The 26,922-nt window shown below is 34.8% G+C and overlaps 1 protein-coding gene across 1 annotated transcript; it reads left to right on the top strand.

Moving 5' to 3' along the window:
- Positions 1–22,002: 22,002 nt before the first annotated feature.
- On the top strand, positions 22,003–25,012 carry LOC127123628 (uncharacterized). Its single transcript, XM_051053830.1, has 7 exons — positions 22,003–22,319; positions 22,375–22,498; positions 22,625–23,464; positions 23,580–23,770; positions 23,853–23,987; positions 24,688–24,749; positions 24,894–25,012. The coding sequence occupies exons 1-7, from the start codon at positions 22,003–22,005 to the stop codon at positions 25,010–25,012; spliced, it is 1,788 nt and encodes a 595-aa protein (XP_050909787.1).
- The last annotated feature ends 1,910 nt before the right edge of the window (positions 25,013–26,922 follow it).

Genomic DNA, 26,922 nt, shown 5'->3' with positions numbered 1-26,922 from the left:
TATAATTCGGAATTGCAGTGTTTTGTTGTGTTTCATATAACAACACAGACACGGATTGAAACATTGTTTTATCCACTAATTTTGCTACATTTATGGTCAAAATTTAGTTCCGATTTATATTTTATAAGACAAATTAATATTTTAAATGAGTCAATTAAAATAAAAAGTCACCAAAGTGACCACTTTTATGGAGGTTACTCATGAGAAATGTTAAATAATTATTTATTTATTTTGTGTATGTGTTTATTCATGCGAGTGTCAAAAACAAATGACAATCGATGTTGGACCGAATTTCATAAATACCTATGATGGTAAACATGTGATAATTATAAAGTTTCACATTAGAATGATAAATCAATCTAAAAAGGGTTTATTATATGACATGTTTTTATCAATGTTTGATCCTTATAACAAGAGTACCACTAACAATCAATATTAATGTCCAAAGATTTGATATGATGATGGACTAGGTATCTTGAGATAAGTTATGTTGTAATTTGAACATATTAAATATTTGGTTTATTTTTATTGTTGTGAGTATATTTATGGTATTTATTTTTGTTCTGTTTTTAGCTTCAATTGCATCGATATCAGCTAGTCTGAATTCGATTTCGGTCCTTAATGAGACAAATTTTAAGGACTAGAAAGAGAACATGGATATTGTTCTTGGTTGCATGGATCTTTACCTTGCATTAAGAAAGGAGAAACCATCTTATCCTACGAAATCTAGAACCTATTGAAGCTAGCGGAAATATACCCGAATGAATCACACGCTCGAACATACAACAGAGTCGCCATCGAACTTTATTTATTCCAGAAGGAAAGGGAAAACATCGATAAAACCCGGGGGAAAGAGATATGTTGGGTAAGAAATTCGGTTATGCAAGAGGAAGGTATTAGCACCCCAAACATCCATGGTACTCCATGGGAACCGTTTTAATTGTTCTCGCTCGAATAGGCGTGATATCTAAAGATTACTCGCAAAAAGAATGGGAAAGGAAGAAAAATAGATAAAGTGCTCAGTGGGGATTGGGGCCCTCATGCCTACGTATCCTCATAGTGCAATGAGGAATTCAGAGCTTCGTAGTTCAAGGAACTAGAGGTGGGAGGTGGAAAGGAGTGTGATAGAAATATGGCATGAACCAAAGGATAGTGTTTGAACTCCAACAAGGGTGAAAAGATGAACCCAAGAGTAAGGTGACTATTACCAATACGTGGACTAACAAGCCGCCACTGTAGGATAAAACCTAAAAGATAAAGAAATAGGTGTTTTGGCACAATCCCAAACATCTCTTGGTTCACAAAGTGACGCAAGGAGAAGCACAAAGATGTAGTGTATTTGGCTCAAAGAATAGGTATATCACGTGGAGTGAAAGAAGGTAGAATGTGGTTGTATCATGGATATGAATGAAAAGAAGTGACCGAAGTCACATAATTGGATATTTGGTGCTAAGTGACTGAGAAAATATTGTTTGAAATCGAAAGGTGAAGGTGTATTGGAATCTATAAGAGAAATGAGATTTGTACCATAGAGGGAAACAACTTTGACCGATACATGGATTAGCAGGCCGCCACTATAGGGTGTTTAGCCAAAAAAATGGAGGAATTAAATGTTTGAGGTTGTAGCCCAAATAACTCTAGGTAGAAAGGCGGACTACATTAGGTTTCCTAAAAGGGTATGTATATGGAATTCCAAAGAAAGTGTATTTCGATGTCAAAGGAATGATATGTCACCGGGTGAACGATTTATGATCAAAGGTAGGTGATGAATAACGAAAGATACGAATGATGCCCTAAGGTGGAGGAGGAATAATTAGAGGTATGCTCGCCAAGGATTCACATTCTCATGCCTACGTATTGTCATTGTGCAATGAGAAAGTCAGAGCAATCGTAGTTCGAAACCACGAGAATAGAGAGAGAGACATTTGTCTAAGCAACGGGGGCTCACAAGAAAAACACCAATTCAAGGAATGATTGTAGTACGGCAGTACAAGGAACAATGTCACTTGTTGGGGAAACAAATGGTTTGAGATCAAAGGATGGTATCTTGGATCTAAGAGGGAGATAGACTCTGAATCAAAGAGCAAAGTGGCATCTTAGCTGAAAAAGAATGAATTAAATGTTTGGGTGATGTGCCAAACAACTCTCAATTGACGAGGTGGACTGTCGTTAAATCGTCCTAAAAGGATAAACGTGGAGTCCAAGGAGAAGTATGATTGATCTCAAAATGATGGTACTGATTGAATGAATGGAGAATGATTGATTGATAAATAGGGTAACTCGTAAAGAATCGGGGTTTTCCTACCTATGTATCCTTATAGTGCAATAAGGAAATCAGAGCTTTCGTAGTTCAGCCCACTAGGACTGAAAACAAGGTGATTGATGAGGCAAAAGAAGTAGAATTGATTGAAATGAAGGATGGATTATAAATAAGGTAGCTCGTGAAGAATATGAATTCTCCTGCTTACGTATCCTTATAGTGCAATAAGGAAGTTAGAGCTTTCGTAGTTCAACCTACTAGGATTGAAAACAAGATGATCGATGGGATTGCCCAGAGGCAAGGTAGATTGCTTAACAAGCAAGGAGGTGGTACCAACCAAATATGGTGATCAATCACAAGGACAAATAAGGTTTAGCCAGAGTCCGAACTCTATAAGGCAAGAATGCCAAGATCTGTATCTTGTGGGAAAATAATAAAGCCAAAGTCTGAACTCCATGGGCTGAAGGGGTTTGCCAAGGTCTGCACCTTGAGGCAAAGGATCAAGCCAGAGTTTGAACTCCATGGGCTAGAAGGTTGCCAAGGTTTGCACCTTGAGGGAAAGCAACAAAGTAATCCATAGTCTGAACTGATAGGAAATGCCTGAAGCTGATGATTAAGAAATGGGCATGCGACCCTTGCATGAGGATTGACTGATCGGAATTGAGGTGATATGAACGGAGAGAGAAGAATTTCTGTTGTCGCTTGTGTTGATGAAGACCTTATCAATCGTTCGATTCGAGTTGCGCTAAAGTCTATGAATAGAGGTGAATACGATGAGCGTTGGGTCATTCGTCCCATACCCAAAGATACTCAGAATGGGGGTAGGAATTCTCCAGTCTCATTCCTTCTCCATTGCTTAAGGCTCGTGTCGTACAACTTGATCCATGATTGATAAGTTATTGATGTAGTCCTTGCTTGTAGCATGATGCTTTGTGAAGGGAGAGAGACTTGTCAATCGTATGATTAGAATTGTGCTAAAGTTAATGAATAGAGGTGAATACGATGAGCGCTGGGTCATACGTTCCATACCCAAGGATACCCAGAATGGGGGTAGGAATACTCTAGTCCCACTCATTCTCTATTACTTAAGGCTCATGCCACACCCTTCTAACTTTGACTTGACATGCTTTTGTAGTTTCCACCTTTGATGTGCTCGTATAATCCACTGCTTGGTATGACTGAGGATGCCTTGATGGAGAAATCTGACTTGAGACTTCGAGCTCCACAACTTAGAAGAAAAGTCTTATTAAGTGATCAAGGGTCTTTCGGTCACTCAAATTAGACTGTGGGATTATGCAAGTTCAAAGGATTTAATTGATCAAAATTGCTTTTGATCAATTTGAACCATGGGTTTGAAGTGATTTGGAATTTTGGTTAAAACCTAATCTAATGGTTAACATTGATCAAACTAGCATAAGGGAGCATGTTTTAGCTAGTCAAAATCTATGTTGGAAAAACCCTAAGGGAACATGTTAATGTTGAGACTTTAGATTAAAGTTCTAAGTTACATTCTATCTCTAAAGGAGCATGCGATTATATGGGGGAAATGTCCAAAATCTCCCCCTAAAGGGTAAAATGGTCTTTTGACAAAAAGCATCCGATTATGATCACAAACTTAATCAAAATCTAATTAGAAAACTATACAAAACTTCAATTAGCTATAATTAAAGCCTAAAGCCTAATTAGACCTAATTACCAACACAAAGAAAAATTAGAATTGAAGGTAATTGAAATGGTAATTAACATGTTGGGCCAAGGGGTGCAGGCCCTGAATAAAGAATGCAAAATTCAGCAACAGGGGTGTAGAAAATAGAATATTGGGCTTAATGGCTAAGCCCAACAGAAATTGCAAAGAGACACGTGGAAAAAATAAGTAATCACTCTCTCACCTCTACACATTATCTTCCAATTTTCATGTCAAAACAGGACCACCACCGGAGCTCCGACACCACCACGCCAGAGGCGGCGGAGCCGGCCGGAATCAAGAAAAAAGTATCATTTTCTTACTCCTCTCAACCTCTTTTATCCTAATCACTCATCCATTCTAACCACAAATTAATTAATTCTGGAAATTGAGCAATTAAAGTCAATAACCCTAAGCACAAAATCTGAAATTGAATGGAGATGGAGGAAAGTCTCATCATCAAACCTTGGGGTTTTGATTCTCCACTACACAAGCTACAATATGGCATAAAAATTCAACAAACAAACACAGATTAAATATGAACATTCACCAACCTACAAGGAGGAGGATTGTCTTGGAATTTGTTACAATTTGGAAGTGATGAAGATGAAGAAGAGAAACCCAGAGATATGCTACTTTGAGCCTTCAATCTCCTCCTTCTACTACGAACTCCTCCTCCTCAAGAATCAATTCTGAAAAAATTATGAACTGAATTGTTGTTGTTGATGTTGATCATGTAAATGTAGGGATGATTATTGAGTGCAAGAGGTTTAGATCAATTGATAACAAGCTTCAATGTGAAGCTTGCTCCAATGGTGGTTTGAGCTTTGGTGTAGAGTGAAGAAATGGAGAAGATGAATGCAGAAAGTTGAAGGTGATGCTTGCAAAAAGGTGAGGCCATATTGAGAGTAATCAGTAGTGAATACTTCAAATGATGGTGAAGATGAGAATTTATAGGGATTAGGCTTGGGATTAATGAGGCTTGGAGTTAGGCTTGGAGTTAGTTAAATGAGGTTTGTAGTTAGTTGGGATGAACTCAGTGAGTTTAAGTAGTTAACTCACTGAGTTGGAAGTTAGTTAATTGGTTAATTTAGTGGAAGTGTGCTCAAGTGATGTTTTATGACTGGCTAGTGCAGGTGACAGTTTGAATGAGATTAACTTTGATGTTGGCTAAGGCACAAGATATAACTATCATGACTTACAACTGTAGGTTAACAGTGGTTGTGTTGTGTTATGTGATTTTGGCTTTGTTGTGTTTGTGCATTTTCAAGTGTTTGTGAATTTGCTGCAGTTGGTTTGATGTTGAATTATTGTGTTCATAATACATGTGGTTGAAACTTGATGAAGTAATGAACCTTGGAGTGTTGTGAATGATCACGACTTTCCTGGTGTTCATGCAAGTGTACATTGGTCTTGGATTGAAAGCTTCCATGATGAAGGATCATGCTTCAACCAAAAAGTTCCCTTCTCACATTAGTAGTGCAAAAATCCCGCAAAACAAGCTATGAGTCGACTCAAACAGGGAATGAGTCGACTCAAATAGTGATTTTCCCAGTGTTGAGTCGACCTGGGAGTCGACCTTTCCGGATCCATGACGAAATGATTGAAAGGAAAATTGGAAATGAGTCGACACAAGGGATGGGTGAGTGGATTCAATCAGGAATTCCCAGAATTGAGTCGACCTGGGAGTCGATCTGTTCGGACCCGAGGGAACAAGGTTCAAAGACAAAAGGTGAATGAGTCGACGTGAAGAGCGAGTGAGTCGACTCACTCAAATTTTCCAGAATTGAGTCGACCGGTGGGTCGACCTGTTCGGACCCATGGGTTTTGCACTGAGTCATGAGTCAACTCACAGGGTTAAAAACCTCCAAAAATGAGTTTTTTTTTCCAATGCAATACCTTTTTTGCACCCTTTTTTGTATGTAATGAATGTTTTAGGGATAAAAAAGAATGGAATTGGCCAATTGAATGAGAATGACTTGACTCAATATATGAACATGACCATGAACCCAAATTCAATATCTATAACCGATACATGGAAACGGGGAACGTGACCCTATGGACCAAGCAATAATGGCATGAAGGTGGTCGAATGAATGAATGAAGGTGGATGGAAGTTATGAGACTAAGGACTTGGGTTATGACCAAAAGACTCGAGCACCAAACGGGACAAAATGGACAGACCAAGTACCGGATGTTGAGTGTGACACACTGAGATCACTTGAGATTAGGGTTTTGGAGGCCTCGATGTTTCGGGGCAAGTCCAAACCAAGCATTTCCAGTTATTGTTCGAACAACCAAAGCCCTGCAACCCAAACACTTGGAATCCATGTTAATGAATAGTGCCTATGCATGAGTTATTAATGCATGCAAATGAATCCTAGTCAAATGGTTAGATGAAGATGTGAAGAAAAGGGGAGGGAAAATTTTGGGGTACAACACCTATGAACAAAGGAAAGATTATGAGAAGTGAGATTACTCCAATCACATGAGTCTCATGATCCTTAAGCGCACAATTCCTGAGGTCTTTAGAGGTACTATCTCGAAAGAGATAACAAATGTCAATGTTTTCCTTACTGAAATTGAAAAGCGCTTTGCAGAAGACGATAAGGCGGAAATAAGTACTCTTCTTTAGAACTTGATTTCCATGAAATATCAAGGAAAAAGAAATATAGGAGAATACATAATGGGCATGTAAAACATTATGTCAAAACTTAAGGCGCTAAAGTTTGAAGAGTCGAAAAACTTGCTCATTCATTTAGTATTACTTTCTCTTCCTTCACAATTCAATCAGTTTAAAATATATTATAACTATCAAAAGGAGAAATGGTTTCTTAATGAGCTCACTTCATTTTGTGTTCAAGAAGAGGAAAGGTTGAAGCAAGATAAGACAAAAAGTACTCATGTTATTAGCACCTCTAAGGACAAGGGAAAAATAAAGAAAACTAATGAGCCCAAGAATGAAGCTGAAAATGCTTTGGTCTATTCTGAGATCAATTTAGCTTCAATACCTAGAAACACGTGGTGGCTAGACTTTAGTGCAACTACTAACATCAGTGCTTCAATAAAGGGTTGCCTGAACTACCAAAAGAAAAATGATGTTGAAAGATACATATATGTTAGAGATGACAAGTCGGTGGATTTGGAAGCTGCATGGAATTTTAGATTTTATTAATGTGTATTGGATTTTATTTGGATCTGAAATACACTTTTATGGTTCCGTCATTTAGACGAAAATTATTTTCAATTTTTTATTTTGACAAATCAGGTTATTTATGTTCATTTGGAAACAATAATTTCAAGTTGTCATTCAATTCATATATTGTTAGAACTAGTTCACTTATGTGTCATGATAATCTATATTTGCTTGACACATTAGCTACCTATGAAGAATCCTTGAATGTAGAATTACGTGGTACTAAGCGTAAAATTGATAATAATAATTCAGGATCATTATGGCACAAACGCCTAGGTCACTTCTCTAAAAATAAAGTTGAGCGACTAGTGTTGGATGGAATTTTGTATTCCATTGACTTCACAAACTTTGATGTTTGTGTTAAATGTGTTAAAAGTAAACAGAGAAAAACAAAGAAATTTGGTGCATATATAGCTACAAATATCTTAGAATTGATACATATAGACATTTGTGGACCATTTCCTACACCTTCATGGAATGGTCAATAATATTTTATATCACTCATAAACAATTATTCTAGATATACATACATATTTCTTATACATGAAAAGTCTCAATTATTGGATGTGTTCAAATAATTTAAGGCTGAAGTTGAGAATCAACTCAACAAAAGAATTAAGAGTGTCAAATCTGATAGTGGTGAATATTACGGAAGGTATGATGGTTCAGGTGAACAGCGTCCAGGGCCTTTTGCCAAATACCTAGAGGAACGTAAAATTGTCCCACCGTACACCATGGCAGGGTCACCTAGCATGAATGGTGTAAATGAAAGACAAAATTGAAGTCTTAAAGATATAGTAAGGAGTATGATTTGTCATTCTACCTTGCCAGAGTCACTCTGGGAAGAGAAACTAAAGAATCAATCTTACATTCTAAATAGAGTACCAACCAAGACAGTTGCCAAAACACCTTATGAGCTTTGGACTGGGTGAAAGCATAGTTTTGGTCATTTTCATGTATGGGGATGTCTAGCCGAGGCAAGGTCTTATAGGCCAAATTAAAAGAAATTGGACTCCGAAACATTGAGCAACTACTTTATTAATTATGAAACATTCATGGGCTACAAATGTTATGATCCCAAATTAAACTCAAATTTTGAGATGGGAACAACCATATTCTGTAAGGATATTGAGTTTGGGGAGAAGAATAAGGTTAGATTCCATGTTTTAGAGGAATAATTAGTAATAATTCTAGAATTGATTCATACAGATGCTTTTGTTCAAGCAAGTATGGAACCTCCATGAGACATTGTTGGATTTCCTCCTACTCAAGATGCTTTGGTAATTCATGAAGAACAAATTCAAGATCCTCAAGAACAAGTGTTACAAGAACCAATACCTTTACGGAGATCCACTAGAGAAAGGAGAAATGATATTATGGATGGTTATATAGTCTTTCTCCAAGAACATGAGGAAAATAATGGTATGATGGAAGTTGATCCAATCAACTTCCACCAAGCCATGCATGGTTCTAATTCGGAAAAGTGGATTGAAGCAATGAAATAGGAGTATAAGCCCATGAAAGACAATAAGGTTTGGGAACTTTTAGCGTTAACATAAGGTGTGAAACTCTTTGGTTGAAAATAGATTTTTAAGACAAAGAGGGACTCTAACGGTAATATGGAGAGGTATAAGGCTCATCTTATGGCTAAGGGCTATACCTAAAAGGAAGGAATTAAATTTAAAGAGAAATTCTCTTTGGTTTCATTTAAAGACTCTTTTACGACAATCATGGCTCTTGTTGCATATTATGATTTAGAATTCTATCAAATGGATGTCAAGACAAATTTTCTCAATGGCAACATTGATGAAGCAGTCTATATGGTATAACTAGAAAACTTTGTGTCAAGAGACTTAGAGAATATGGTTTGAAATTTGACAAAATCTATTTATGGACTAAAGCAAGTGTCTCGTCATTGGTACCACAAGTATCATGAAATAATTCTCTCTTTTGGTTTTGAGGTGAATGTTGTTGAGGATTTTATGTATCAAAACTTCAGTGGGAAAAATACATATTCTTGATCTTGTATGTTGATGACATACTGCTTGTCGCTAATGATATAGGCATGATACACGAAACCAAGAAATTTATATCAAGAAAATTTGAAATGAAATATCTTAGTAACGCCTCCTTTGTATTAGAATTCAGATACACCGAGACTGATCTCGGGGTATTCTAGGATTGTTACAAAGGAGTTATGTCGAAAAGGTACTTAAAATATTTGACATATAGGAATGTAAACTAGGGGACTCCAATTTCTAATGGAGACTAATTTAGTCTCAGTCAGTGCCCAAAAGGAAACTTAGAAATTAAAGAAATACAAAAGATTCCTTATGCGTCATCTGCAGGGAGTCTGATGTATGCCTAAGTCTGTATGTGGACGGATATTATGTTCATAGTTAGGATGTTTGAAAGATATTTGAGAAATCCAGAAATGAATCATTGGAAAGCAACCAAAAGGGTCATTAGGTATTTAAAGAGAACAAAAGAATATATGCTCACATATAGGAGGTTAGACTAGTTGGAGATCATTGGATATTGTGACTCTGATTTTGTTGGATGCTAAGATAGCAAAAGATTCACTTAGGACTATATCTACATGCTGGGTGATGGTACAGTTTCTTGGTGCAGTGCTAAGAAAACACTCAATACTTCATCCACCATGGCATCAAAATCTATAACATGCTTTGAGGCATCTAACCATGTGATTTGGTTAAGGAAATTTGTCATTGGACTGCAAATTGCGGAAGGAATTAAAAGACCACTTAAGTTATAATGTGATAATAAATTAGTTGTCCTATATTCCAATAATAATAGGAGCTCGATCAAGTCAAAACATATTGACATCAAGTTCCTAGTTATTAAGGAAATGGTAACAAATAGACAAATTTCTATAGAACATTTAGGGACGAATTCATGATAGCAGATCCTCTTACAAAACGTCTTTCACCCAAAGTCTTTTATGGGCACACTGCTCACATGGGTCTTTTATGGTTTGAGGAATCGTTGGTTTAATGGGAGTTAGTCATTTATAAATTTTGTGCTTTATGTTTGGTACTATGTATGCATACTCTTGTTTTGGATTTTTTTCCCGATTAATAAAGTTTAATATTCAGTTAGTTGCTTTTTGTACAATAACGTCATTAAATGATCTCACTAAAGTAAAGTATGACCAATTGAAAATTGACATGAACAAATCAAATTCATGTCATTTTCATGCTACATAATTCATGATAAATCTATGTCATTTAATTATATCAGTATTAGTGATAATTGATGGGTTTAGTTATTATTGATATAACGAAAACCATTTTGGTTTTGTATACTGACATGACTAATGGACGGGATAATTTGGATATGTTTGAAGTGTATAATGGTAAAATTTTGAGCTTACAAAGTCTAACACGTATGTAAAGTTACATATGTGACCAGTGGGAGATTGTTAAAATTTTGGGTCACAAATGTAACATTTAAGGTTTTAAAGCCATTGTTTAATTAGTTAAGACTTAAAGGAGTCTAATTAATACTAGGTTTGTGGCTAAAGCCTAAATGTCATGAAATGTAAGGTTATTGTGTAGATGCCATAAGTTGATATATAATTTACTGAGGGGTCAAATTAGAATATTGAAAACTAAGAAATAACCCTACGGTTATTTATATGGGTTATGGTCCCCATTTATAGAGTAATAGAAAAACATGGTTTATCATATTTCCCTCTTCATCCCCATCCGAAGATATTTAAGGAATCCTAAAAAACTCTACAAAATGGAAGATCACATACCTGAGAACTTGAGGGAATCCTAGTGACAAACACATGTAAGCAGGGACGGAGCCAATTTTTTTAAATTGTGGGGCATAATATTAATTCATTAATTTGTAGAATAATATTTTTCAAAAGAATATATATGTGAGATTTATCTTTAGAAGATATTTAATAATTTTTCAATTTAATTATCAACAAAATTATTTATGTATCTATCTAATTTAATAAAAGTGGGAATAGGGTAGGTCGGGGACCTTGGTAAACTTGAGCTTAGACTACATAAATTTTTAAGGTTTGAATCTGACATGTGACTTATTATAAGTTTTTTTATATTTGACTTAACATTTTCAAAAGTTTGGCATGATCTTAGAATTTATTTAAAAGTCTATTTCACAATAAAACTTTTAAATAGTCAATTTTACTCTTTTTTTTCATAGACCACAAGGTCTTTTATATACTATTTAACCTATTTTATTATAATTATGCATATATAGACGAATCTATAAGACGTCATATGCGTTTTTAATAGCTTATTCATAACCCATTTAACTAAATATGCTTTTAAAAAAGTCTAAGTCTAATTTTTTATTAAATAGACGAGATTTGGTCAGACTTAAATTGGTCATGCTATAGATTCTTGTAAGTCGGCCTATCTGATTCTTATATATATAATTAATTAATCATAATACGAGTAATTGTCTGTAATATTTTTTGATGTGTTTATACATATAAGTTATAGTTAAGATAAAAACAAATGAAACAATTTTTTTTATTAATTTTAATGATTTTTTTAAATAAAGCATAAAATTAGTTTGATTATATTTTAGTTGAATATATTTTGGTTTTAAAATTGATTTTAAAATAAAAAAGTTCACAATAATTTTGAACGGCCTAAACAATTATTCAAATAATATATCTATAGTAATAATATTCTTTCAATTAATTGATGGATTATATATATATAACTTAATTGTTAAGATAAAAAATCTCAAATAGAAATCCTAATTTTGGAATCCTAATTGAAAAAAATTGTTTCATTTGTTTTTATTGTAATAATATTACTATTGTATATATATAACATGTGTTTATATGTAATTTCTAATTGCAAAAATATCTCTTAATTAATTGAAGGATTATATTCTTTTAAATAAATACAGTATGATTGTATTTAAATAGTTTTAAAAAAAAATAGTGGGGGCACATGCCCCTATATCACTATACATACCTCCGTCCCTGTATGTAAGTATCCGCTTTCATTCTCTAATTGAATTCTGGTATTGGTTTAAGGGATATGAGTTTATGGATTATCGACTCATAGTGATTAATTTAGAGTTATATTCTTGATTTCTATCTGAGTAGAAATCATAAGATTATGAATAGATCCAACAAGTGGTATTAGAGCCACCTATATCCGGTTCAATTTGAATTTGAGATTTTTTACATATTAGGATTCCAAAATTGGAATCCCTTTTGATCTTCATATTTTGTGTAAGGTTCATGTTGCCGTTAAAATATTTTGTCAAACGAAATCGTAAATGTACATGAACCAGTATGCTTAGAAATCAGTTTCATGTGATAACACATGTTGCAAGGTAACATATTTTTTAAGACCGTGACGAATAACATGAGTATCGTAAGTTTACATTGTTACATTTGTTGTAACAATGTTTGATAGTTTATAATAATTAAATTATTTATTATTATAATTAATAATATATGTGATTTAATGTCAATTTTTTTAGTTTTTTTTGCCTTATTTGTAATTCAGAATTGCAGTGTTTTGTTGTGCTTCGCATAACAACACGGACATTGATTGAAACATGGTCAGGTCGTGCTGGTTTGTATGACCGTATCTCTTAGTTGTTTTATCCATTAACTTATTGGAACTCCTTAATAATTCAAATGCTTGATAGAAGCTTTAAAAAGCACTGCAGTGAAAACAACTTATTGGATAAGTTGTTTTGGAAATAAGCTGTTTTTGCAATTCTGTTTTTTTCTGTTATTCTTGGGCCTGTTTGTGGTTCCAATTTGTACCCAATAAATAGACATTGTATGTTATAGTTGAAAGGTTAATGCCATATGATTCAATTCTCTCAATATTTATTTCTCTATCTCTCTATTCACATTATCATCTTCATCTTTCCCAAACACACTGTTTTTCACCACTTCATTTCTGGTTTTGTTCCAACATTTGGCATCAAGAGCTTTGGTTCTGATCCAATTCCGCTGCAATCATGTCCGTTTCAAACGATAAAATACCTACCAATCTTCCAATCCTTGACTCGAAGAAGAGAAGAAGAAGGATTACAAAGCGTTGTTCTTGATCCATTCTTATGTCGATGGTGACAACTTTGAAAAAGTAGGCGATTGCGATTCCGCAAAGCAAGCGTGGGAGATTCTTGAGAAGGCTTGTGCAGGAGCTGCCAAAGCCAAAGTGGTGAGGTTACAAACTCACAAGCGACAGTTCGAGTTAATGCAAATGGAGGACAAGGAGTCGATAAATGATTATGTGACGCGTATTACGCGTGTGGTGAATCAAATCAAGTCGTGCGGGAAAACTACGGTAGAGCAGAATGTTGTGTCGAAGATCTTGTGTTCTTTAACGCCAAGATTCGACAACATTGTCGTTGCGCTTGAAGAATCGAAGGATTTATCGTCGTTGTCGAAGGAGGAGCTTCAAAGCTCATGAACAACAAATGGATGAGAGGGGAAACGATAAAGCAAAGTCGAAAATAGCATTGCAAGCGCGACTTCATGAGAAGAGTAAACGATCGGAGAGGAAAGGGCATCCGAGAGGGAAGTCCAATTTCCAGAATTTTGGTGGTAGAGATTCACAAAATTCAAAGGGGAAAAAAGGTGAGGGAAGCTCCAAGGAGGGTGATCAAGGAACCCACAAGCCATTCGACAAAAGTAACGTAAAGTGTTACAATTGTCAAAAGCTTGGGCATTTCGCAAAGTATTGCCACGCGAAACGAAGAGAAAATCGCGCGGATGAGGCGAAGTTTGCTAGGGAAGAAGCGAATGATGATAATACGCTTCTTGTGATGATCACGGAAGAGAATTATGGCATGAGATAAGGGCTGGACAGCAATGGCAACAGTGCAGACAATTCTGCAGAAACGCGTTCGGAGAAAAACGCAATGGTAACGGTTCGAGATGGAATTCAAAGTAGCGATGAGTGGTACTTGGATTCTGGTTGTTCGACTCATATGACGGGAAGAAAGGATTGGTTTGTCAAGATCAATCAAGCCACGAAGAATAAAGTGAGATTTGCCGATGATACGACGTTATCCGCCGATGGCGTTGGAGATGTCTTGATCGTGAAGAAAGATGGTGGTCGTTCATTGATCAAGGATGTGCTGTACATTCCAGGAATCAAATGTAATCTCTTGAGCATTGGCCAACTACTCGAGAAACATTACATTATTCGCATGGAAAACAAGGTATTGCACGTTTTGGATCGAAAGGGAGTTTTGGTACTTAAAGCACCGATGGCTGCCAATCGAACTTTCAAGATAGCATTGAAAGTAATGGAGCATCGATGTTTAGCTACAGCGGCAAGTCGTGAGGAGTGGTTGTGGCATTACCGTCTTGGTCATCTCAATTTTCGAGACCTCGACGTGTTGCATAGACATGGTATGGTGACCGGGCTGCCAAGAATCGTGGTTCCAGCTGAGTTGTGTGTTGAATGTGTTCAAGGGAAGCAACACAAGAGTGTTTTCAGCAAGGATACAGGTCATAGGACCAAGCATCTTCTTGAGGTGGTGTATTCGGACGTGTGTGGGCCGATGCAAGTCAATTCGTATGGAGGTAACCGATACTTTGTCACGTTTATTGATGATTTCAGTAGGAAGATGTGGATTTATCTAATCAAGAGGAAGGATGAGGTGTTTGATATGTTCAAACGATTTAAATCCATGGTTGAGCGACAAAGTAGTCACAAACTCAAAATTCTCAAAACCGATGGAGGAGGAGAATTTACTTTGAGGGAATTTGGGAGTCATTGTGACGATGAGGGTATTGTGCGTGAGGTTTTACCACCCTATACGCCTCAGCAAAATGGTGTTGCCGAGAGAAAAAATTGGACGATTATGAACATGGTGCGTAGCATGTTGAAAGCGAAAAATCTTCCGAAAGAGTTGTGGGGAGAAGCTGTTTCTACAGCTGCCTATTTGATAAACAGGTGTCCTACAAAGAAGCTGGACAAGGTTACTCCAGAAGAGGTATGGTGTGGACACAAGCCAAGTTTGAGTCACTTGCGTGTTTTCGGTTCGGTAGCGTTTCGACATATTCCGGGTCAGATTCGAAAGAAATTAGATGACAAGGGTGAAATGATGTTGCTGGTTGGTTATCATCCTACCGGAGGCTACAAGCTGTTTGATATGAGTAACAAGAAGATTGTGATAAGTCGAGATGTGATCGTGGACGAGTTTCGGCAGTTTGACAGCAGAAAATCTGCCATATCAGTTCAGGAAATCGATTTGCCTCAAGATGAAATAGATTTCATGCAGGAAAATCAACATTCTGGAGCTGCTGGAACTGGTTCTGGTGAGGTTGAAATCGATTTGCCTCAAGGTGAAATCGATTTCATGCAGGAAAATTTGAATTCTCAGCCTGCTGAAGGTACTGTACAACAACCTTTTGTAACCGAAACAGGTGAATCAAGTAGACGACCAACAAGGCAAAGAGGATTGCCTCAAAGACTCCGTGATTGTGAATTATTCCGAGATAGCGAGATCAACAATGAGGGTGATCTTATTCACTTCGCTCTAATGGCCGAATCCGATTCGGTGAATACGGAGGAGGCATTAAGCGATCCAAAATGGATGTGTGCGATGAAAGAAGAACTGAATTCGATTGAGAAGAACAGTACTTGGATGTTGGTTGATTTACCGAAAGGTAAAAAGGCGATAGGTGTGAAGTGGGTCTACAAAGTGAAAGCGAATCCGAAAGGCGAGATAATCAAGCATAAAGCTCGATTAGTAGCGAAGGGATTTTTGCAAAAGGAAGGGATAAACTTCGATGAAGTGTTTGCTCCAGTTGCAAGGCATGAAACCATTCGGTTAGTTGTTGCGATGACAAATAACAACAGCTGGCCGTTGTATCAAATGGACGTCAAATCTGCGTTTTTGAATGGTCCACTTGATGAGGAGGTATATGTGAGACAGCCACCTGGTTTTGTGATCAAAAATCAAGAGGCAAAGGTCTATAAGTTGAGGAAGGCACTCTATGGTTTGAAACAAGCTCCAAGAGCTTGGAACAAACGCATAGATGGATTTCTTAGCGATGTTGGTTTCAAGAAATGCGTATCCGAACATGGAGTTTATGTGAAACCGGATGCAAGTGAGGGAGTAATCATTCTTTATCTTTATGTGGACGATTTGTTGATTACCGATAACTGTGAAAAGAACATTTCAAAGTTCAAAGGAGAGCTTATGAAGGAATTTGAAATGAGTGATCTTGGTATCATGAAATACTTCTTAGGCATGGAGTTCCAAAGGACAAAATTGGGACTGCTCATGCACCAAAGAAGGTATGCCATGAAAATTCTGAAGAGGTGTGATATGGAGCATTGCAATACTGCCACAACACCAGCCGAGACACGATTACAGCTGTCCAAGAGTGAAGAAGAACAAGATGTGGATCCTACTCAATACCGGAGATTGATAGGATCATTGCGTTACTTGTGCAATACGCGACCATATTTGGCGTTTAGTGTCGGTATTACGAGTAGATTCATGGAGAAGCCGAAGGTATCACACTTGGCAGCAGTTAAGAGGATCCTTAGATATGTGAAAGGTACTCTTGGTTGTGGAATTTTGTTTCCGGCAAGCGACATGGGCAGAAGTTGTGAGTTACTCGGATACACCGATTCCAATTGGTGCGGAGATAAGGATGATCGAAAGTCTACGGCGGGGTATCTCTTTATGTTCGGTAAGGCACCAATCTCTTGGTGTTCAAAAAAGGAACCGGTTGTAGCCCTCTCTTCTTGCGAGGCCGAGTATATAGCAACGTCGATGTGTGCATGCCAAGCTGTGTGGCTGGTGAATCTATGTAAGGAGTTGGACAGCAGTAGAAATGGGGTTGTTTTGCTACTTGTGGACAACATTTCAGCGATAAACCTTGCTAAGAATCTCATAGCACATGGGAGGAGCAAGCATATTGAAATGCGATTCCACTATTTGAGAGAATTGGTGAGCTCCGGACAGTTGCGTTTAGGGTACTGCAGAAGCGAAGAACAAGTCGCGGACTTGTTAACGAAAGGCGTGACAAGTGATGTGTTCAAGAGACTTGTGAAGAATTTGAGCATGATGAGTGTGGAGCATTTGAATTAAGGTGGTGTATTGGAAGTCCTTAATAATTCAAATGCTTGATAGAAGCTTTAAAAAGCACTGCAGTGAAAAAAGCTTATTGGATAAGTTGTTTTGGAAATAAGCTGTGGTTGCAATTCTGTTTTTTTCTGTTATTCTTGGGCCTGTTTGTGGTTCCACTTTGTACCCTATAAATAGACATTGTATGTTATAGTTGAAAGATTAATGCCATATGATTCAATTCTCTCAATCTTTCTCTATTTCTCTATCTCTCTCTATTCACATTATCATCTTCATCTTTCCCAAACACACTGTTTTTCACCACTCCATTTCTGGTTTTGTTCCAACATAACTTTGTTACATTTATGCTCAAACTTTGACTTTGATTTATATTTTATAAGACAATTTAATATTTTAAATGAATCAATTAAAATAAAAAGTCATTAAAGTGACCTCTTTTATAGAGGTTACTCGAGAGAAACGTTAAATAAATTATTTATTTATTTTATATGTGTTTATTCATGTGAGTATCAATATCAAAGAATAAATAATAATTAGTTTAGAGTTGATGTTTTTATCCATTCTTATATGAATTTATGAAATATTATGAATTGATGAGTTACCTACTCATAGTTATTAGTTTAGAGTTGTATTGTTGACTTTTATATGAGTAGAAAGTATAAAGTTACGAACACATCCATAATATTTGTCAACAGAAATCCAATGCCAAATAATTTTAGCATGTTGTTAAGCCATTTAAATTGGTCAAAGGTCAACAAATATTAATAAAAGTGTCACCATTATTTGTTACAATCCGTTTGAAAGGAATAATATGATGTGTTAATGTAATATATAATATCAAGACTGATGCTAACTTTTGAAGAGAATTTCTTTAGGAGGACAACAGAAGGTGGGGTTATGTGGTAATCAAAGGCATGCCCTTAGGAGTTATTTTTGTCTTTTGTTTGTTTATCTTCTACGTAAAGTTGAATCACAAATTCACCAACTTGTGACTTACACGTTGGTTCATCGCACTGTGGTTACGTTTTCTCTCCTTTTTTATAGTTCCTTCATCAAAATACTTGTCGAGAAATCATTCGAAAGACCGTAATGCGCATATATATTCTTATATACTATTAATATTTTACCATTAAGACTATATATTAGCCAAAAGTTGTACTTGTGAACCTGTTTATTAAACATTTAATTGCAGAAGCATGTGTTTTATTTCATGGATCATGCATCATGGATCGAATCTAAACTTAATTTATCGTAGACCCAACCACATACAAACCTTTTCCCATACCTTCATCGGTCAACATAAAACAAAGATGCAGACAACAAATCTAACTATGGACGACGATTTTGATCAATTGTCATATATCCTTTTCATAATTTTAATCTCTCAAAAACATCAATATTTAGCATGTGTTTGTTTATATATAAATAGGATCAGTCTTAAGCAAGAGCAAAACTTCCCTAAGTTCAAGACCTCCAAATTAAAACTCATTTTATTTTTTTTAAAATAAATTATATATTTAATATTATATTAAATAGATTATAAAATATAAAATAAATATGAATTTATTATTTATTAAATGGTAGAAGATTAATTTTTAAATATGGTGGTACAGATCGGGCTTCAATCTTCCTTATTATACTTTTTAAAATATTGTTGCATAATTTTTTTTTAAAATTATTTAAAGATAAATAGAAAATATACAAAGTAAAATATAATTAAAAAACTGATAATTTTCTTTCAATTTTTTAATATTGATTATTTTTATTTTGTAATTGTTAATTTCATATTTTTCTTTTATTTTTAATTTTTAATTTAATTTATTAATTATTTAATGATCTTTTGGAGACACTAAAATATAAAAACTTAGTTGATGAATTTGCTTCAAAAAATATTTGAAGAAAGACTCTTTTTAGTTTATTAGAAATTTTAAGTTGTATGAAATATTTTTTTTATAGTTTAAACAAAAATTTGTAGACTTTTGTATGTTTTTAAAGAATGTTTAACATAAAACCGTTCTTTCTTTGTTAATTTCATTATTTCATACACATTTTTATCAAGTACTTACTTTTATAATTTTGAGTAATGTTATAAATACTCAGCAGTATAATCTAACCATCCCAGGTTATTTTTCAATTTTATTTATGTCTTATAGATTGTCACTATTATACTATAGATTTCCTTGATAGTTAGTTATCTATTATGTTCTTCATATCATTTTGAATGTTTTTAAACTTCATTCCGTTAGTGTCAGTATTTGATATGTTATCATTAATATAAAATATATTGTTAATGTAGGTACCAACGTGAAGATACTTTCACTTCCATCTAATATGATAGTTTTTTCCCTGATAACCTTGATAAGGTTCTCTTAGATGAAACAAAATATGTTCTATTGGAGTTCTATGCACCATGATATGAATAGATTAACACAATCTTTTGTAACTTTATGATATGGTAATCCTTTTCCATTTTCAATGTTTATGAATCTTATTTTCTTTACAAATCCATTATTGTATTTAGGCGTGGCCATTGTAAGCCTCTTGCTTATGTAAGGATATTTTCTTGTCTAAGACTTCTACCATAGCTAACATATAATCTTAATTTGGTAATTTTTACTTATGATTACCTATATCAAGGTTTGATTCTAATATTGTATATACTATTTATTGAGACTTATGAAAAAGTTTTCACAGTATTCAGGTTGGAGGAGGAAGTACTTATAGCTAATGTCGACGCTGACGAATACAAGGATTTGGTAGAGAAGTGAATTCAGTAACATATTTTTATTTGATAAATACAATGTTATTCTTTTAAAAAAAAATTGTATCTTTTATTAGGGATCCATTTTTATTATTTGTCCTGGGCCTTTAAAAAGTCGGGACCGACTATATATATATATATATATATATATATATATATATATATATATATATATATATATATATATAGGAGTAGCTTAATACAGTTATATATATGAGTCAGGATTCGTTTGTAAGTGCATGTCTCTAATACATTCACGAGAGTACCTTAATACGGTTATTTCGTTACTTATCTTATCGCTTTCATTTTTTATTTACTTTCGATTATCGAATCTCCTTCAAGATTGCATCTCCTGAATCAAGTTTGAAAAGATTCGTACTTAGCATGCATAAACCATTGGTTATGTTTTATTTTGATCATGATATTTTTAGTCAATTGCATAAGTAAAATAAGAACCTTTTATGTTTTTGATTTGAGTTGGATACAAAGAAAAATCTTAAAGTGCTTTTAAAACTATGAAATTTTGGTATTTTATGTGTTTGATTCGAATCATGGAATTCAAACACACTTTGTGATTCAAACCAAATTGGACAGAGGAAAACCAAGGGTTTTCTAACCATTTGATTCAAATCATTTTTTACACATGATTCAAATCAATTTCTTACTGGTCACCGCTGCTTAATTTGATTCGAATCAAATATTACACATGATTCGAATCAAACAGTTTTTCCAACATTTCCAGTTGGGCCCGTTACATTTAATTCAGATCAAAATTTGCACATGATTCGAATCACGAGGTCTTTGATTCGAATCACACTTTCTTCTTTATTCGAATCAACTGAAAAATGGGTCAAAATTATGTTTTTCTTTTATTCCACTTCACGTGTTCATTTGATTCAAATCATGAATTGATTTTAATTCAAATCTAGTTGACTTCAGGTTGTTTGCAAGATTGAGGTGATTGTCAATGGTGATGACAAATTTTATTGAAAAGAAATAAATTCTTCTCTCCAGAATTGCCTTAGTAGTGAATATGTGGAAGGCTACAGATTAGTCGAAGTTCTTCTCAAATCTTTGGACAATTTATCATTCAAGGAATCGGTAGGATAAAGGGGTTGATTGTTACGCACGAAGGCTTGGAGCAGATTGATGATATTGGAACATTCAAGAAATGTTAATTGCGTAAAGATTACGTAGAAGAGTTTGGCATTGCGCTATATACAAATCAAGATCCAGATACGAGAGTTTTAATTTTCTCAGTTGTATTATGGATTGGTGTTTGCATGAACTCTTGAAAATATTTGTCAAATAAAAATGAATATGCAGGTTCCAATGGGAAACTATTGAAGAATTTACGTAGGAAAAGCGAGGACGAACGCCGAAGTGCTATAAATCTATGTGTCATTTATCTCTCTTGCTCTTGCATTTAATTTCGTAGTTTTGCATACTTAGGTATTTAAATTCTAGTGTAGTTATTTTTTATTTAATTGATAATGATTTATTACGTAAGCACTAGGTTTTATTAGAATTAGATACCTTATTAAGTTGAATTGGTGATTAAAATTCTGAAAATCAATTGACGTTAGAACTTTTTACATTGAATCATTGTGTAAACACGCCTCGTGGATTACACAACCGAATCAATTGAATACCTAGTGTTTCATCATATTCATCTTTGGTGTTTATGAAGCGATCTAGTGTTAACGTGATCAAACCTCCTGCTCGCAATATTTGAAAACACTCTGATAATTTTTGTAAATGGAGGTTGAATTTTATTTTGGTCTATTCACCCACCTCTAGACCATTTTCTACTCCAATATTCACACCCAACAATTGGCATAAAGAACTAGTCTTTTGATTGTGTCTAATTGACAAAAAAGGTTGTGAATGTGGCAAAACATGATGATCCTAAGGGAATGTATAATAGAGCACCTGTTTTCAAAGGCGAAAATTATACTTATTGGAAAGCGAACATGTATGTACACTTGCTATTGGTTGACAAAAATATGGGGCGTGCCGTCACCGAGGGATCATTTATTACCAAGGGCGATGACGGTGTCGTTAAACATCCAAAAGATTGGGATGATGCTGAAACCAAAAGCGCTTCATATGATTTGAAAGCGAGGAACATACTTATTTCCGCTTTAAGCGCTAAAGTGTTATATTTAAATTCACATTATACGAGTGCTAATAGTATGTGGGACGATCTCCAAACTCTTTACGAGGGATCTCATGACGTCAATGATTCTAAAATCAATATGTTTACAGAGGAGTTTGAACTATTTCATAGGAACCCGGAGAATCAACAAATTGAGAAATTTGGGTAAAACCTTTTCCATCAAAGATTTTACTAACAAAATATTGAGATATATGTGTAGGGAGTGGAAACCAAAGGTCATTGCTATAAAAGAATCAAATGGTCTTAGTACTTTGGATATTACAAAATTGTTTGGAAAGTTAGCCAAGTACGAGAATGAGCTAAATCGAATCCCCGATAGCGAAGTAAGGTCGAAAAATAAAGATAAATGCAAATAAGATAAACAAGATCTTTATTTGAAAGCTTCATCTTCTAAAGGGAAGAAGTCAAAGAAAGAAAGTGACAACTCTGACGAAGAATTTTCCAAATAGGAAGAAATAGGTTTATTCATCAGACGATACAATGGATATCTAAATAGAAACAGGCTCAAGCATATCGACAAAGGTCTAGTGAATTTTAAAAATACTCATCCACCAAAGAAAGATCACAAGAAAGGTGATGATGATATCACATGTTACGAATGTGGAAAATTGGGACACTATAGACCCATATGCCCAAGTCTCACAAAACATCATAAAAGTAAAGACAATGATTTCTACAAGATGAAGAGAAACTGTTACAATGGTTGTAGAGCCTACATCGTGTGGGAAGAAGAGGATGAGAGCTCCTCCATCGATTCTTGCTCGAGTTCAGATGATGAGTGTGTCAACTTTCATTTGATGGCACGTAAGAAAGGTGAAACTTCAAAGGTATATAATTCTTATTTTGATAATGAGTATTCTTATAGTGAATTGTCAAATTCATTCAATGACATGTATGTTGATTCTATAAAAGTGTTTAAGAAAACTTCTCTCCAAAAAGAAATGATTTTAAAACTTGAAGAAGAGATAAGTCATATTAATCATGCTTTAGAATCTCTTAAGAAAGCATATACATCTCTAATGGATGAGCATTGTAATGTTTCAAATACTTTAGTTGAAAAGATGGAAGTTGTGGAATGTGTTAAGTGTCCAATTTTAAAACTTGAAATTGAAATTCTTAAAGGACAACTAACACATGCTACTTCACTATCTTGTACTTTTTCTAGTTGTGAAAGAGGAAATATTTTTAAGAAAAACTCTTGTGTCACTAAAAGAAATAGAAGAAATAATTCTTCTAAATCTATTTGCCATTATTGTGGAGATAAGGGTCACATTAGGCCTCTTTGTCATGTTAGGAACATTCAAGTTCCCAGTGGTAAAATGACATAGATTCCTAAATGTAAATTAACTAACCCTAAAGTACCCACTAGTTGGGGACCAAAATTACCTATTTGAATTGTTGCAGGAAAGTTTTACCTCTGCAAAAAGATTATGGTTTCTAGATAGCGGATGTTCAAGACACATGACAGGAGATGCTTCCATGTTCATCAAGTTCGATGAGAATGAAAGTGGTCACGTCACGTACGAAGTCAATATGAAAGGTAAGATTCTTGGTGAAGGTATTGTGGGAAATACCTTACAGTTACCATTGGAAATGTGTTTTTAGTCAAGGGGCTTAAACATAACTTACCTAGCCAATTATGTGAAAAGGGTATTATGTAGTTTTTGATACTCTTAGTTGTGTAACTGAGCATAAGACTAGTAAGGACCTTGTGTTTAAGGGTTCTAGGATTGAAAATGTCTATATGCTTGATCTAGATGATGTTTCAATGTATGGAACTAAGTGTTTGGTAGCTAAGAGTGAAGATTCTTGGTTATGACATAGATGCTTAAGTCACATTCATTTTGACTTGTTAAATAAAATATAATACAAAAATATAGTAGTTGATATTCCTAAAATAAAGTTTTTAAAAGATAAATTATGTGATGCTTGCCAAATGGGAAAGCAAACGAGAGTGTCGTTTAAACTGAAGAAGGTTATTTCGACATCAAAATCTCTCGAGCTTCTCCACTTAGACTTGTTTGTCCCTTCATAGACAAGAAGTTTAGAAGGAAACTATTACAAATTTATGATTGTCGACGAATACTCTAGATTTAGTTGGACGTTATTTTTAGCCCATAAAGATGAAAATTTTAAGGCTTTCGTTGATTTTTCTAAGGTTGTCCAAAATGTTTTTGGTTATAAAATCATCACTCTCCGTAGTGATCATGGTGGTGAATTTGTTAACCATCAATTTTAAAACTTTTTAATTGAAAATGGAATTGCTCATAATTTCTCATGTCTGATAATTCCATAACAAAATGGTGCTCTAGAGCTTAAAAACCGTGTATTGGAAGAATTGGCTCAGACTATGATAAATGAAATGAGCCTACCTAAGTATTTTTTATGCGGATGCGATTAATACGACATGCCATGTCTTAAATCGGGTGATAATTCGACCCATCTTAGAGAATACACCATATGAGATACTTAAGGGTAGAAAACCTAATATTTCTTATTTTCGTGTTTTCAGTTGCAAATGCTTTATTTTAAATAATAGAAAGGATGGTAAATTCGATGCAAAATCTGATGAAGGTATATTCTTAGGGTACTCATCTACGAGTAAGGCTTATAAGGTTAAAAACCATAGAACCGCTTATGTAGAAGAGTCAATTCATGTTTCTTTTGATGTGTCATCACCCTAAAAGACAGGGAATGGTATTTTTTTTGATGTTTCAGGTATAATAACGGAAAGATTGGTCGACGATGAAAGTTCCAAAGAGGATTCTACTCCTTCAACAAAGGATGAGGACATTACTGAAGATAAAGAGGAAAGGTTACATGAGAATGAAAAATAGGAGACCTCGAACCAGTTACCTCAAGGTTGGACAATTGTAAAGGATCATATGTTAGATCAAATCATGGGATTCATCAAAAAGGGAGTAAGTACTAGGTCACGGGTTAATAATTTATGTAAGTACTCTACTTTCATTTCTCAGATTGAAATTAAATCATTATCTGATTCTTAACTTGATGATGGATGATTACTTCTATGCAATAAAAACTAATCCAATTTAAATGTAACGGTGTTTGGGACTTGGTTCTGCGTCCGATCGATAAAACCATATTTGGAACAAGAAGGGTATTTAGGAACAAGATGGATGAAAATGGTGTAATTACTAGAAATAAAGCATGATTAGTGGAAAAAGGATACAATCAATTTGAAGAAATAAACTAAGAGGATACTTATGCTCATGTAGATCGTCTAGAAGTTATTAGACTCATGTTAGCATTCACTTGCTGCATGGACTTTAAGCTTTACCAAATGGATGTTAAATATGCTTTTCTTAATGGCCATATAAACAAAGAGGTATATGTCTCACAACCTTCAGTTTTTAAAGATCACGATAATCCTAATCATGTTTTTAAATTTAAAAGAGCCCTTTATGGTCTCAAACAAGCTCCTACCGCTTGGTATGAGCAATTGAGTGGATTTTTGATTAAACAAGGATTCAATCGTGGGAAATCGACACCACTTTGTTTATAAGACATAAGGAAAAATATATTCTCTTATTTCAAATTTATGTAGATGATATTATTTTTGGGGCTACTAATGGATCTCTTTGTCGAGAATTTGCAAGTTTAATGTAGGGAGAATTCGAGATGTCACTTATGGGAGAAGTAACATACTTCTTAGGATTTCAAATCAAGCAAGCTGAAGAAGAAACTTTCATAAGTAAAACAAAATATTGTTTAGAGCTTCTCAAGAAGTTCTATATGAAAGATTCGAAGAGTATCTCAACACCTATGGCTTCAAACGTGCTTATTGACAAAGATGAAAGATGAGTGAATTTTGACATAACTAGGTATAAAGGTATAATAAGATCCTTACTCTATTTAACCGCAAGTAGGCTATATATCATGTTTAGTGTGTGCATGTGTGCTAGATATTAAGCATCACCTAAGGATTCCTACTTTAAGATCGTAAATGTATTTTGAGGTATCTTAATGGAACCTCTCATCATGGTCTTTGGTATCCTAAAGGTAGTGTTTGTATCTTAGAAGGATATTCTGATTTCGATTTTACAGGGTGCAAGTCAGATAGGAAAAGTACTAGTGGTACCTATCACTTATTTGGAAGTTATTTAGTTTCTTGGCATAGTAAGAACTGAACGAGAAGAGCGATCCAAAACACAACGGAATTTAAATATTTCTCCTTTAGTGATCCTTACGAATGGGCATGATCAGTGATAAAATCATTACCTCTTGTGGCGATTGAAACCTTTGATGCAGATCTATGGAGTGATCACGAACATTGAATGGTGACAACGCCTCTACTCAGTCCACACGAACGAATTCCTTCAATCTCAGTGCTAGCTGCTACGAATGAAGGCTTTGAGTGAGAGAGAGAGAGAGAGAAACGAAATTACAACTGCACAAATGCTTTTGTACAAGGGTTCTATTTATAGAACCACTTGTGTGGGCTGCAAGCTAAAAAGCCCACTTAAGTGTATGTGGCCCATATCTTATGATATGCCAAAATCACTTAAGCGTGTGCTACCTTACCATATTTCGTATTCTACTTAAGTACACCGTACCTTACTGTTGGTTCTATGTGTTGGCAGCAACTTTGGTAAAACCTAGAGTGTTCACAAGTTGTCACAACTGTTGTCTTGACATAAGATAACATGTACCTGCAGGGTGTTTAAAATGTGAATATACAGGATTTTACTGAGATGTCAGACCCGATGTCATGACATCTGTATAC

The sequence above is a fragment of the Lathyrus oleraceus genome, chromosome 2, assembly GCF_024323335.1.
Source record: "Lathyrus oleraceus cultivar Zhongwan6 chromosome 2, CAAS_Psat_ZW6_1.0, whole genome shotgun sequence".
Lineage (NCBI taxonomy): Eukaryota > Viridiplantae > Streptophyta > Magnoliopsida > Fabales > Fabaceae > Lathyrus > Lathyrus oleraceus.
Note: the sequence above shows the minus strand (reverse complement) of the source record. Positions and strands in the feature narration are given on the sequence as shown.

Coding starts and splice junctions, on each gene's coding strand:
- LOC127123628 (XM_051053830.1), top strand. CDS start 22,003: ATGGGGCGTGCCGTCACCGAGGGATCATTTATTACCAAGGGCGATGAC. Junction 23,771..23,852: donor TTACAGTTACCATTGGAAAT/GTGTTTTTAGTC, acceptor TGATACTCTTAG/TTGTGTAACTGAGCATAAGA. Junction 24,750..24,893: donor CGATGCAAAATCTGATGAAG/GTATATTCTTAG, acceptor TTGATGTTTCAG/GTATAATAACGGAAAGATTG.